Consider the following 14,251-nt stretch of genomic DNA (forward strand, 5'->3'; position numbering starts at 1 on the left):
GAAGAAACACACACCACTTTTATGTCTTAATATCACTGAAACCTTGTATGGACAAGTACCTCAGAATCCCACGGTGATTCTACAGCTTCATCACTTATTCCGGAGATAGGCACTGCAACTACAAAATGTAGTAAGCGATCGACTAAGAAGACTATTTATGAAATGTACAGACACACTCAATTCATCTCTCTCTCCACTTATAAATAACTGGAGAAGCCAAAGGTAATACTGAGAAGGTGCTTTAGAAGATTGAGCAGTTTTAGGGAAAATGTCAGAAATATTAAAGCAAAACAAAACAAAACTCTCAAAACAAAGGTAAAATAAAATGGATGTAGGATTTCATTTAACACAACGTTGATGTTTCATTTAGCAGTAACGTTGAAAAAGAAGAACATACATACACTCAAGGACCGCTTCTACTACCTCAGGGGATCAGTCTCTACTAACTTGCATGCCTAGAAATTGGTTAAGTGGGGCAATACCTTCTTCCCTCTTTAGAGGTTCTGCAGAGGATTCCTCCTATAGAAAACAAGGAACCACAAATTTAGCACACATACACATTCAATTACTCAACTACTCACTAAGACAAACACTTACTGTGTCTATCAAAACATAGGCACCACCTAACGAAGACAGGCATGTACACAGAGGCGCATTCTACTCTAGGCTTCCATTGGGGTATATATACATATAGAGGAAAACAATGAAAAGGAAATTAAGATTCACTGATTCTACTACTGACATGATAAATGAAGAAGTTACAGAAGAAGCTGGAATTACAGAAGCTTCAGTTTAGCCGTGACAGTTTACAAAACAGTACAAGGCCACAGCCGTATATTTAAAGTACACAAAGTACAGGGGGATTGTGTGTAGGGTCTTCTGAGAGAGGCTGCAAGGAACAGAATGATGAGACAGAAAACAACATGACAAATGAGGGTAAGAAAGTAAGAAGGTAACATTACAATACATTGCTTGGGACTGGGATAGAGTTACTGTAGAGAATCAGGGTCAAGCTGCAACTAGCATGTGGTATGCTACAACCTGAACACTTTTCTGTACAAGACTCCATAGAATCATGGCTCAATACTCTAGTCATGAATGTAATTTAGAAAGGCCAATCTGGCAGGATGTTCAGATGCATGCAATGCATTCTCTGAAGCATTTCTCAGATTTGAGAGCCTCAGGAGACTTAGCAGTCACATCTAGAAGAAGACTTATGGTACAGGAGCAGAAAAAAAAACACTCTTGGAAATGGTGGCTTGTCAAAAAGATAAATGAATACAATAAGCTAATATTGTATAAGCAAATTTTTGTAATCATGGACTAAATCCTGGTATTTTGGAAGTGAAAAAAAGGGGCAAACTATCATGAGGTCCTCATGGAAAATGACAATTATCAATCATTTTATCAAGGATCTAAACTAACTCTTTTTCTATGTAGTTCTGTCACGTTGCTGTAACATGCAGTCGTAAATTTCAGAAAAGACTTATGTCAATGAAACCTATTGGAGATACTGAAATAGGAGATGGTAAAACATACATCTAAACATTTTCAAGGTTAGAAGTGCCAATGAGATGCCAGAGTAATGAAGAATCCTTTTCTGTACCACGATGATTTCAGATAGATATCCAAAACCATTCAGCATTAAGTTTAATCTGGTTTCCTAGTTTTTTAGTTCATTACATTTTTGAGCCTTCAAAACTAAAAGTATATAATAAGAAAAGGGGGGAGGGGTTATAGATCCAGAGACATAGACCTAGACCTAGCCATAGAAATAGTCATAGACATAGACATATAGACATAGACATCAACAAAAGTATAAACATAGACGACAGAATGAGAGGGAGAGCGAAAGTGAGAGATCAGACAGAATCCTATAGAGGGTTTCATTATTCATATTTCTGCAAAATCCAGTCTAGGGTTTTGTAAAATCAGGAGCTGGGGACTCAGTCAATTTCTCCCAATGGGTAGCAAAGACTGAATTATTAATCCATGGAAGCCTGTCAGGGTGCCTCCTGGTTGAAAGTTAGAATTAGGCACAGGAAAAGGACAGAAGCCATCCTAGGTGTGAAGTAGATAGCTCATCTGACTTCTTCACCACTGGGACAAGGGTTTAGCTCCTAATTCTTTTTTCCTAGGTCCTAAAGGCAAGAGAGTTGGCTGAAGCAAATGTCAAGATAGCCTCAAAACCTCTCCTTCGCGTAGCTTCAGATAAGTAAGGGGAAGCTTGTATTACATAGGTATCCCACTCTTTCTCAGATAAGAAATATTGTCAAGTATATTTGAAGAAGCAACTGTGTGTACTGATGGTCCTCTCCCACTTAATGTTGTATGATTATTCAGAATTTCTCTACAGACAAACCCCACCACCTGCAAAAGTTGAGTGGCCTTTTTCCTGGTCTTGGCTGGGATCAGATTTAAACCATCTCCATTAAACAATCCACACAAGGGTCCAGAGACGCCCCTCATTTCCTCTCCTTTATGAAATCCTCTCATTACCTGGTTAATGCCACTCTTAGTATCACTGGTTGCTATTCTCACCCTGACTTGTATACTACAGTGTCTGTTTAAATGTTTACAGCAGGTTATAATGGAATGAACCAAGGCCTTCATCAACCAGTCAACCAGATGCTTCTCCAACCATACATGCCTGTCCCTGCGGAGCCCCAAGAAACCCCAAACGAGCCCCTGTAGATGACGTCCGCAGTCAGCAGGAAGTAGCAAGAGAGACTCATCATTGCGCTCTTTCCTATCATCAAAAGGTCAGGATGATAGCTTTGGGATGCGCATGGAGGAAGGCCTACACTTCCGGGAATGGAGACTCCACTTCCAGGGAAGAAAGTCCTTGTCAAGGTCCCTGAGAGTGGCTAAAGCTCAACAAATGAGGATCAGACCCGCCTCAAACTTTTAGTTCCATGCCTTGAATCTATAAAAGGAGCTCTCCCAATCCGACCGGCGACTTCCCCTGGCCCCCGCTCAGTTGCTCTGTTTTCTGAAACCAGGGAACCTCGCCCAGAAGCGGAACCCCAATAAAAGCCTGTGAATTAATCGATTCATCTGCCTGGGAAGATCTGTTACGCGCTGGACACCTTACAGATGGTGCCGAAACCCGGGAGCTGAGATTGCAGAAATGGGCACAGCACTTCAACAGACTTTCTCAAAGTAAGAGATAGAAATGGCAATAAATGTAAAAGTATGTTCTACATCACCATCCATCAGGGAAATGCATATCAATGCCTCAAAGAGATATCACACCACCCCTTCTCAAGATAGCTAAAATGTTTATCTGCCTGTCTTATGAAAGTAGCTGTCTCTCAAGTCAATTTATACCTTCAAGCAAACACCAATTTTGTTTTAACATGACTGAAATCAGGTATTTCCAAATCACAAGAAGACACAGTACCTTCGAATTCTTTTGTGATTTGCTGTCTTCAGGATCTCTTTGGGAGGCAGACTCCTTATCTACAAATGCAGTAACAGATCAACTAGTGAGAACATTTCTTCACATGGAAACATTTTACATAAAGGCGTGTCTCTCTCCACTCATGAATATTGCAATGAAATGAAGATTTCAATGAAATAAAATGAATAGTAAGGATGAATTTCAGAGGGTTGAAGCTGTTTCAGGAAGAAGTTGGTTATATTAAAAAAAAGCCAAAGAAAACCCTCAAAATAAATGGCTATCCAATTCAGAGCTACTCATTTCTGTTCATTGTATTTTAATATTAAGTTTCAAAGGATAGGCAACCACTACCCATGTTACCATTGTCCAATCCACGATCATAGTTGAACGCATATTTATTCACTGGCTGGTGTGGAGCAACTTGAGTGATGGCGATATCTTTTAAGCCCTTCTTACTCGCTACGGTTGACATTCCTTCCTACAGGAAGATAAAATACAAATTCAACAAATACACCCAAGTTCTCAACCCCTCAGCCACTCAATCAGTGAGACAGGATTTACTATGTGTGTCATGTCACAGGCACAGTCCTTGCAAAGGTTGAGCATACACACAAACAATAGATTCTACCCTATGCTCAGTTAAGCATATACACAAAGAGCAGATTCTACCCCATGTTCACTTAGAGGTAGACATGGGAAAAGAGAACAGGAAAGTTTAAACCACTATTTCTGCCACTCAAGTCAATATACTTGAAGAAAAGGCAGAAAACAGAATCCTCAATTCAGTCTTGGAAGGTCAGGAAATATTGCTTAATTTCTGGCTGAGAGTCAGACTGGGTACAAAATAAGGACAGAAAGCCATCCGAGGTGTGAGGCAGATAGCTCATCTGACTTCTTCACCACTGGGACAAGGGTTTAGCTGCTAATTCTTTTTTCCTAGGTCCTAAGGCAAGAGAGTTGGCTGAAGCAAATGTCAAGATAGCCTCAAAACCTCTCCTTTACGTAGCTTCAGATAAGTAAGGGGAAGCTTGTATTACATAGGTACTAGGTATCCCACTCTTTCCCAGATAAGAAATATCGTCAAGAGTATATGAACAAACAACAAATCTAGTTCCGAAATGGACACAGCACCTCAACAGACCTGTCTCAAAATAAGAGATAGAAATGGCAATAAATATAAAAGTATGTTCTACATCACCAACCACCAGGGAAATGCATATCAATGCCTCAAAGAGATATCACACCACCCCTTCTCAAGATAGCTAAAATGTTTATCTGCCTGTCTTATGAAAGTAGCTGTCTCTCAAGTCAATTTATACCTTCAAGCAAACACCAATTTTGTTTTAACATGACTGAAATCAGGTATTTCCAAATCACAAGAAGACACAGTACCTTCGAATTCTTTTGTGATTTGCTGTCTTCAGGATCTCTTTGGGAGGTAGACTCCTTATCTACAAATGCAGTAACAGATCAACTAGTGAGAACATTTCTTCACATGGAAACATTTTACATAAAGGCGTGTCTCTCTCCACTCATGAATATTGCAATGAAATGAAGATTTCAATGAAATAAAACGAATAGTAAGGATGAATTTCAGAGGGTTGAAGCTGTTTCAGGAAGAAGTTGGTTATATTAAAAAAAAGCCAAAGAAAACCCTCAAAATAAATGGATATCCAATTCAGAGCTACTCATTTCTGTTCGTTGAATTTTAATATTAAGTTTTGATAGATATGCACTCACTACATTTGTTATCTTTGTCCAATCCGTGATCAGAGTTCATAATTGGCTGTTGTGGAGCAACTTGAGTGATGAAAAAACGTTTTTTACTCTTCTTGCCCGCTAGAGTTGACGTTCCTTCCTACAGAACAATAAAACACAAATTCAACAAATATATCCAATTTCTCAACCCCTCAGCTACTCATTCAGTGAGACAGGATTTACTATGTGTATCAAGTCATAGGCCCAGTCCTTGGAAAATCAAAGCATATAAACAAACAGCAGATTCTACCCCATGTTCAGTTAGAGGTAGACATGGGAAAAGAGAACAGGAAAGTTTAAACCACTATTTCTGCCACTCAAGTCAATATACTTGAAGAAAAGGCAGAAAACAGAATCCTCAATTCAGTCTTGGAAGGTCAGGAAATATTGCTTAATTTCTGGCTGAGAGTCAGACTGGGTACAAAATAAGGACAGAAAGCCATCCGAGGTGTGAGGCAGATAGCTCATCTGACTTCTTCACCACTGGGACAAGGGTTTAGCTGCTAATTCTTTTTTCCTAGGTCCTAAGGCAAGAGAGTTGGCTGAAGCAAATGTCAAGACAGCCTCAAAACCTCTCCTTTACGTAGCTTCAGATAAGTAAGGGGAAGCTTGTATTACATAGGTACTAGGTATCCCACTCTTTCCCAGATAAGAAATATCGTCAAGAGTATATGAACAAACAACAAATCTAGTTCCGAAATGGACACAGCACCTCAACAGACCTGTCTCAAAATAAGAGATAGAAATGGCAATAAATATAAAAGTATGTTCTACATCACCAACCACCAGGGAAATGCATATCAATGCCTCAAAGAGATATCACACCACCCCTTCTCAAGATAGCTAAAATGTTTATCTGCCTGTCTTATGAAAGTAGCTGTCTCTCAAGTCAATTTATACCTTCAAGCAAACACCAATTTTGTTTTAACATGACTGAAATCAGGTATTTCCAAATCACAAGAAGACACAGTACCTTCGAATTCTTTTGTGATTTGCTATCTTCAGGATCTCTTTGGGAGGTAGACTCCTTATCTACAAATGCAGTAACAGATCAACTAGTGAGAACATTTCTTCACATGGAAACATTTTACATAAAGGCGTGTCTCTCTCCACTCATGAATATTGCAATGAAATGAAGATTTCAATGAAATAAAACGAATAGTAAGGATGAATTTCAGAGGGTTGAAGCTGTTTCAGGAAGAAGTTGGTTATATTAAAAAAAGCCAAATAAAACCCTCAAAATAAATGGATATCCAATTCAGAGCTACTCATTTCTGTTCGTTGAATTTTAATATTAAGTTTTGATAGATATGCACTCACTACGTTTGTTATCTTTGTCCAATCCGTGATCAGAGTTCATAATTGGCTGTTGTGGAGCAACTTGAGTGATGAAAAAACGTTTTTTACTCTTCTTGCCCGCTAGAGTTGACGTTCCTTCCTACAGAACAATAAAACACAAATTCAACAAATATATCCAATTTCTCAACCCCTCAGCTACTCATTCAGTGAGACAGGATTTACTATGTGTATCAAGTCATAGGCCCAGTCCTTGGAAAATCAAAGCATATAAACAAACAGCAGATTCTACCCCATGTTCAGTTAGAGGTAGACATGGGAAAAGAGAACAGGAAAGTTTAAACCACTATTTCTGCCACTCAAGTCAATATACTTGAAGAAAAGGCAGAAAACAGAATCCTCAATTCAGTCTTGGAAGGTCAGGAAATATTGCTTAATTTCTGGCTGAGAGTCAGACTGGGTACAAAATAAGGACAGAAAGCCATCCGAGGTGTGAGGCAGATAGCTCATCTGACTTCTTCACCACTGGGACAAGGGTTTAGCTGCTAATTCTTTTTTCCTAGGTCCTAAGGCAAGAGAGTTGGCTGAAGCAAATGTCAAGATAGCCTCAAAACCTCTCCTTTACGTAGCTTCAGATAAGTAAGGGGAAGCTTGTATTACATAGGTACTAGGTATCCCACTCTTTCCCAGATAAGAAATATCGTCAAGAGTATATGAACAAACAACAAATCTAGTTCCGAAATGGACACAGCACCTCAACAGACCTGTCTCAAAATAAGAGATAGAAATGGCAATAAATATAAAAGTATGTTCTACATCACCAACCACCAGGGAAATGCATATCAATGCCTCAAAGAGATATCACACCACCCCTTCTCAAGATAGCTAAAATGTTTATCTGCCTGTCTTATGAAAGTAGCTGTCTCTCAAGTCAATTTATACCTTCAAGCAAACACCAATTTTGTTTTAACATGACTGAAATCAGGTATTTCCAAATCACAAGAAGACACAGTACCTTCGAATTCTTTTGTGATTTGCTGTCTTCAGGATCTCTTTGGGAGGTAGACTCCTTATCTACAAATGCAGTAACAGATCAACTAGTGAGAACATTTCTTCACATGGAAACATTTTACATAAAGGCGTGTCTCTCTCCACTCATGAATATTGCAATGAAATGAAGATTTCAATGAAATAAAACGAATAGTAAGGATGAATTTCAGAGGGTTGAAGCTGTTTCAGGAAGAAGTTGGTTATATTAAAAAAAGCCAAATAAAACCCTCAAAATAAATGGATATCCAATTCAGAGCTACTCATTTCTGTTCGTTGAATTTTAATATTAAGTTTTGATAGATATGCACTCACTACATTTGTTATCTTTGTCCAATCCGTGATCAGAGTTCATAATTGGCTGTTGTGGAGCAACTTGAGTGATGAAAAAACGTTTTTTACTCTTCTTGCCCGCTAGAGTTGACGTTCCTTCCTACAGAACAATAAAACACAAATTCAACAAATATATCCAATTACTCAACCCCTCAGCTACTCATTCAGTGAGACAGGATTTACTATGTGTATCAAGTCATAGGCCCAGTCCTTGGAAAATCAAAGCATATAAACAAACAGCAGATTCTACCCCATGTTCACTTAGAGGTAGACATGGGAAAAGAGAACAGGAACGCATAAACCACTATTTCTGCCACTGAAGTCAATATACTTGAAGAAAAGGCAGAAAACAGAATCCTCAATTCAGTCTTGGAAGGTCAGGAAATATTGCTTAATTTCTGGCTGAGAGTCAGACTGGGTACAAAATAAGGACAGAAAGCCATCCGAGGTGTGAGGCAGATAGCTCATCTGACTTCTTCACCACTGGGACAAGGGTTTAGCTCCTAATTCTTTTTTCCTAGGTCCTAAGGCAAGAGAGTTGGCTGAAGCAAATGTCAAGATAGCCTCAAAACCTCTCCTTTACGTAGCTTCAGATAAGTAAGGGGAAGCTTGTATTACATAGGTACTAGGTATCCCACTCTTTCCCAGATAAGAAATATCGTCAAGAGTATATGAACAAACAACAAATCTAGTTCCGAAATGGACACAGCACCTCAACAGACCTGTCTCAAAATAAGAGATAGAAATGGCAATAAATATAAAAGTATGTTCTACATCACCAACCACCAGGGAAATGCATATCAATGCCTCAAAGAGATATCACACCACCCCTTCTCAAGATAGCTAAAATGTTTATCTGCCTGTCTTATGAAAGTAGCTGTCTCTCAAGTCAATTTATACCTTCAAGCAAACACCAATTTTGTTTTAACATGACTGAAATCAGGTATTTCCAAATCACAAGAAGACACAGTACCTTCGAATTCTTTTGTGATTTGCTATCTTCAGGATCTCTTTGGGAGGTAGACTCCTTATCTACAAATGCAGTAACAGATCAACTAGTGAGAACATTTCTTCACATGGAAACATTTTACATAAAGGCGTGTCTCTCTCCACTCATGAATATTGCAATGAAATGAAGATTTCAATGAAATAAAACGAATAGTAAGGATGAATTTCAGAGGGTTGAAGCTGTTTCAGGAAGAAGTTGGTTATATTAAAAAAAGCCAAATAAAACCCTCAAAATAAATGGATATCCAATTCAGAGCTACTCATTTCTGTTCGTTGAATTTTAATATTAAGTTTTGATAGATATGCACTCACTACGTTTGTTATCTTTGTCCAATCCGTGATCAGAGTCCATCCCATATTTATTAATTGGCTGTTGTGGAGCAACTTGCGTGATGAAAAAACGTTTTTTACTCTTCTTGCCTGCTAGAGTTGACGTTCCTTCCTACAGAACAATAAAACACAAATTCAACAAATATATCCAATTTCTCCACCCCTCAGCTACTCATTCAGTGAGACAGGATTTACTATGTGTATCAAGTCATAGTGCCCAGTCCTTAAAAAATTCAAGCATATAAACAAACAGCAGATTCTACCCCATGTTCAGTTAGAGGTAGACATGGGAAAATAGAACAGGAACGTATAAATCACTGTATCCATCGTTGAAGTATATATAGTTGAAGAATAGGTGGAAAAGTGTATCCTCAATTTAATCTTGGTAGTTCAGCAAATATTGCTTATTTGGGGCTACATTTTCCAACGCAGATCAAATGAAATCAAAAGTCAGTCATGACGCCATTGTATACAGCACAGATGAGGCAAAAGATGGTATTGGAATATACAAGGCAAATTAGCAGCCCCAGATATGGAGCTACAATGAGAAAGTACTTAGTAGAATGGGGTTTAGTGATGTATGGCAGATTTAAGACCTAAGGACCAAACCAATGGTCATGCTGGAATGTGAATTCTCCCCTACTGTAATGGAAATCTACTCAATAAGCAGTTGAATTACATGATTACAAATATGTTTAAGGGACCACTCTGGCAGGAAATACAAAATGTACAAAAACGTCTTCAGTTAGGCAATACCAGATTTGATGCACACAGAGAACTTAGAAACCACATTTTGTCAAAGGAAAAAAAAAACTAACATTGAACACAAAACAAAAACTAGAGGGTGGGACGTTATGGGGGATAGAGAAAATCTGAAATACGGGTAAGAAACCAGAGTTACATTGAAGGAATGACTTCCTACTGCACTCACCTCCACCGCTGGGAAGAACCAGCACAGCAAAGGAAACACCAGTGTCTAAGAGACTGACTGAAGGAAACCTTTGGTAAGGAAGTAAGGACAACTCTAAATGGCAATAGGCTCAGAGAGCCACTACAGAGAGAGGCAAGAACAAAGTTGTGAGGGAATTATGTTTTACAATAACCTAATACACACTGCATGAGCAAACAGAAGAACCCTCAAACCTGCAATCATAAAGTAACATGAAGGAACGAAAAATCTTAGTCATCCTGTTTTGCTCAATACACATAATATACATGTATTGAAATACCACACTGTGGCCCTTAAATGTGTCATATTTAGTCACTCAAGAATTTTGAAAAGAAATGGGAGTAGACAAAATCACTCAAAGCATATAATAAGAAAATACATATAAATAAATATTTGTAAAACATTAAAATAATATAAGTAAATAATGTACATATAAACTGAATTCTGAAATTTGGAAAACCAAAATAAAAAGGCAGAACCTATGAGATTTAATTTTTCAATTACATATTTCTACATATGTTTGCAGCATACAAAATTTCATATTTCTACATTTGTTTCAAGAATTTAAAATAACATTTTAATTTATAAATTGAAATATAACATACATTTCTTACTATAGTAAGAATATGTGCTTCTGGAGTTCTATGGTAACAGGCATTTTTCAAATATGTTAAAAATAATATAGTTCTGTGAAAAAATATAAGAGGCTACAGTAGGAGTATTTTTCAAAAGCCTTGATTGCTTTAAATGTCACAAAACAAAGTCCTGAGAGTCAGTACTCTGATTAAGCAGGTTGAGCTGCCAGACTATTCTTTTTGTATTTTAAAAATTATCTCAGTTTCTCACAAAAAATAAGGAGACAGAAGGAAACAGGGAAGAAGAGAAAAAGAAATAGAGTGGCGTAGAGAAGTAGGCCTACAGAGGTGCCATTTGCTAATTCACTCTCCAAAAGCCTGTAAGGGCCAGGGCTCAGCCACACCAATGCCAGGACCGGAGTACTCCAACCATTTTTTTTTTCTCAGAACTTTTACTTATGGGCAAACAGGTTGAGTCAAATGGCAACGTAGTCAGGAAATCTTTCCTTTGTGTAATGCTCAAACAACAGTAAGCAAATACATGTGTGAGGTACATATGCAACTCTTTTCCAACTAGGCAATATCTTCAAAGTTATAAAATTCTCTACAAAGAGATAAATAGGGAGTCATGTTTTAGCTCCTAAAATGTGACATTCATTTCACATTATGTTTTCCACAAGTGACAATATAAATATCACCATGATTATGGCTGTCTCATGGTGTGAGATTTGCTCATTCCTACTGCTTAGTATGATGAGGTCTGAGAGAGAGAAGAGAGGGAAAAAAAGCTGCATACAGAGGCCCTGCACTCACCTCCACCTCTGGGAAGAACCAGCACAGCAAAGGAAACACCCAGTGTCTAAGAGACTGACTGAAGGAAACCTTTGGTAAGGAAGTAAGGACAACTCTAAATGGCAATAGGCTCAGAGAGCCACTACAGAGAGAGGCAAGAAGAAAGTATACTGTAGCTCCTACGCTGGTGTTATGGCCAGGGGGACTCTATCTCGCTGAGGAAAGTAAGCAGAAGCCTCTAAGATTCCCACCATTATGGCAGAGCAGTGGCCCTAACTACAGAATTCCACCATCCTCGGTTTTCATTTACCTAGAAAGCTGACTGTGTCTGAGGGCCTTCTTGGCCCTAAGAAAGACTCCATTTTGCCTCTTTCCAAATCCCCAGACCCAAGTGGTCGCAGCAACACTGCGGCTATCCTCTATTCTGTCTTGGGGACAGCAAGTACCCCTGATGCTACCAGCAGTCCCCAGATTCCACCTGCCACCTGCCCCTGCCCACAGTCAGAGCCAGGCCGCTTTACAGGGCAGACAGCAGGTCCCTGCCTGTAGGGCTGAATTGCTGGGCACAAGCTTCAGGGCTCTGTCTTCTGCCTCTGTTTTTAAAAAGACAGAAGAAACAAGCACTCCATTCTAGATTTGAACATCACTTAGTGCTTATATTTAAAATATCGTAACAAGAGACAGTACCTCAGGGTCCAAAGTTGATTCTTTAGCTTCATCTTCTGATCCTAAAGTAAACACCATTTCTGTAAGAGGTAGTCATAGATCTGATAATAAACATTATTATGAATTCTAAATATACATACACAGATGGGATCAGGCGCATTCAGGGTGTATGGCCATAGATTATCTTCCAGAGTGGCTATACTATTTTGCATATGGAAGAGCAATGAATGAGAATCCCTATTGCTCTATTTCCTTATCTGCAATCACTGTTGTCACTGTTTTGAAATCCCTAGCAGTTCATGATGTTCAGAATCACTTCTTCAGTTCACTTGCCATCTGTGTATCTTCCATGGGAAGGTGTTTGTTCCGCTATTTTTCCTATTTTTAAGTCTGTTTGGTATTTTTTAAATTTAGCTTTAAGAGTTCTCAAATTGTTTGGATAATAGTTGTGTTTTTGTTGAAATATATCTTATACAAATATTTTTCCAGGTAATTTATTATACCCTTGGCAGTATATTGGAAGAACTAAAATTTTGTTTCTTATCACTATTCACTTTTCATGAACATCAATATACTTGCAGAAACTGAGAATAAATGGTCTTTACAACTTGTTCACCCTGAAGATGCTTATGCAAATCTCATCCGTGGCTGTCGTACTTTTTGTTACCTCAAGGGAATGAACACTGTCACTTACAGTAAGCTAGAAAGGTATATAACTTATCTTACACTGCCTGCTTTCAGTTTATAGACCAAGCTGTGTCATGCCAAAATGCAATCTTAATTCTTCAGCATAGAAATCACTTTAAAAGGCCTGTTGCTTCCAGCACCCTAAAATAACACCAAGAATCCCTAGAACCATCTGAAATAAAGTTCAATTTATCAATTTTTAAAATATGCTAATTTATATTTTAATTTAACTCTGGATTTTCTAGTCATTAAATTGATCTGTTCTACTATCTCTATGCCATGCCATCACGTGGTTATCCCCATAGATTTACTCTATGATTCAGTCCTGAGAAAAGCAAATTGTCTTGTTGTGCTTTTCTTCCTCAAAATGTTCCAGTAAATGTACATACATTAAAGCCTCATTAGAGCAAAAATACACACACACACACACACATCTCTATGAGTAATTCGACAATATGTAAAAGTAACAACAAGAAAGAATTCCAAAGGGTTGACGAAGTTTCAGGAAGAAGAATTTGTTCCTATGAAGAAAGATATTAAAAAAAAACAATAAAATACATTGGGTAGCATATTTATGGCTTCACATTAAACTTCATACAATAACATTTAAATAGAAGGTTTTCATACACTGGATGGAACTGGAAATCACTATCCTAGAGAAATAAGCCAGTCACACAAAACCAAATCTCACATGTTTTATATATGGAAGCTATAGAAAGTACAAAAAGTGCATGGATACCGTATTATTTGGTCTATAATCATATTGTCTTTAATGGATTTCATCAATACATCCTTCTTTCCTCACTCTGTTAGCATTGTGATGAATCCCACATTTTTCTTATATTTTGAGAAAAATGTATATAAGTGCACATACATAATATATCAAATGTTAAAAAATGTTCAATTTTAAAATTTACAAAAGAAATTTTGATCCACTTACCACATTTGTTATCTTCATGGACTCCATGAACACGAGTTATTCTGTCGTTATTGGGTTGCTCTTCTGGTGCACTGTGAATGATGGCAGTTGTACGTCCTGGAATTATTAAGTCTTTCTATAGGAAAAAAAAAAAACACAACCTCAGCAAACATGTTCACTCAGTTGTCCCACCACCCATTCACTCACTAAGACATTTATTGTGTAAATCAAAGCATAGGCACTGTCCTAGGAAAAGAAGAATATGTCCACGGAAGGCACTTACTGCAGTACGTTAAAGTGGGAGTAGACATAGAGTCAACAAAAACTCAGAGCAAGAAAATTAATTCCATAATAGAGCATTTTACCTTGGCAAATGAATTGAGGCCTTCCTCATATGATATAAGCAGTTCATGATTAACATCAGGTATTTCCAAAAGCCTTGTGCACAAAAATATATAAGAAAAATAGTTAAATATTTTCTATAAAAA

At 37.9% G+C, this 14,251-nt stretch overlaps 1 protein-coding gene across 23 annotated transcripts in view; it reads right to left on the bottom strand.

Moving 5' to 3' along the window:
• The window catches only part of LOC103346877 (ankyrin repeat domain-containing protein 26), a 144,289-nt gene that overhangs the window by 112,181 nt on the left and 17,857 nt on the right, over positions 1-14,251 (bottom strand). For 15 of the 23 annotated variants that reach the window (XM_070055867.1, XM_070055871.1, XM_070055868.1 and 12 more), the window contains 15 exons: positions 14,129-14,201; positions 13,785-13,899; positions 12,179-12,219; positions 9,158-9,287; positions 8,811-8,869; positions 7,820-7,937; positions 7,473-7,531; positions 6,482-6,599; positions 6,135-6,193; positions 5,144-5,261; positions 4,796-4,854; positions 3,764-3,881; positions 3,404-3,462; positions 483-519; positions 60-118 (listed from right to left, as the gene is read on the bottom strand). In XM_070055867.1, the coding sequence (XP_069911968.1) occupies positions 60-118; positions 483-519; positions 3,404-3,462; positions 3,764-3,881; positions 4,796-4,854; positions 5,144-5,261; positions 6,135-6,193; positions 6,482-6,599; positions 7,473-7,531; positions 7,820-7,937; positions 8,811-8,869; positions 9,158-9,287; positions 12,179-12,219; positions 13,785-13,899; positions 14,129-14,201 (1,222 nt within the window). The remainder of the gene's footprint in view (positions 1-59; positions 119-482; positions 520-3,403; positions 3,463-3,763; positions 3,882-4,795; positions 4,855-5,143; positions 5,262-6,134; positions 6,194-6,481; positions 6,600-7,472; positions 7,532-7,819; positions 7,938-8,810; positions 8,870-9,157; positions 9,288-12,178; positions 12,220-13,784; positions 13,900-14,128; positions 14,202-14,251) is intronic. The other 8 variants (XM_070055877.1, XM_070055869.1, XM_070055878.1 and 5 more) reach the window with 6 other exon arrangements.

This window comes from Oryctolagus cuniculus, chromosome 13, assembly GCF_964237555.1.
Source record: "Oryctolagus cuniculus chromosome 13, mOryCun1.1, whole genome shotgun sequence".
Lineage (NCBI taxonomy): Eukaryota > Metazoa > Chordata > Mammalia > Lagomorpha > Leporidae > Oryctolagus > Oryctolagus cuniculus.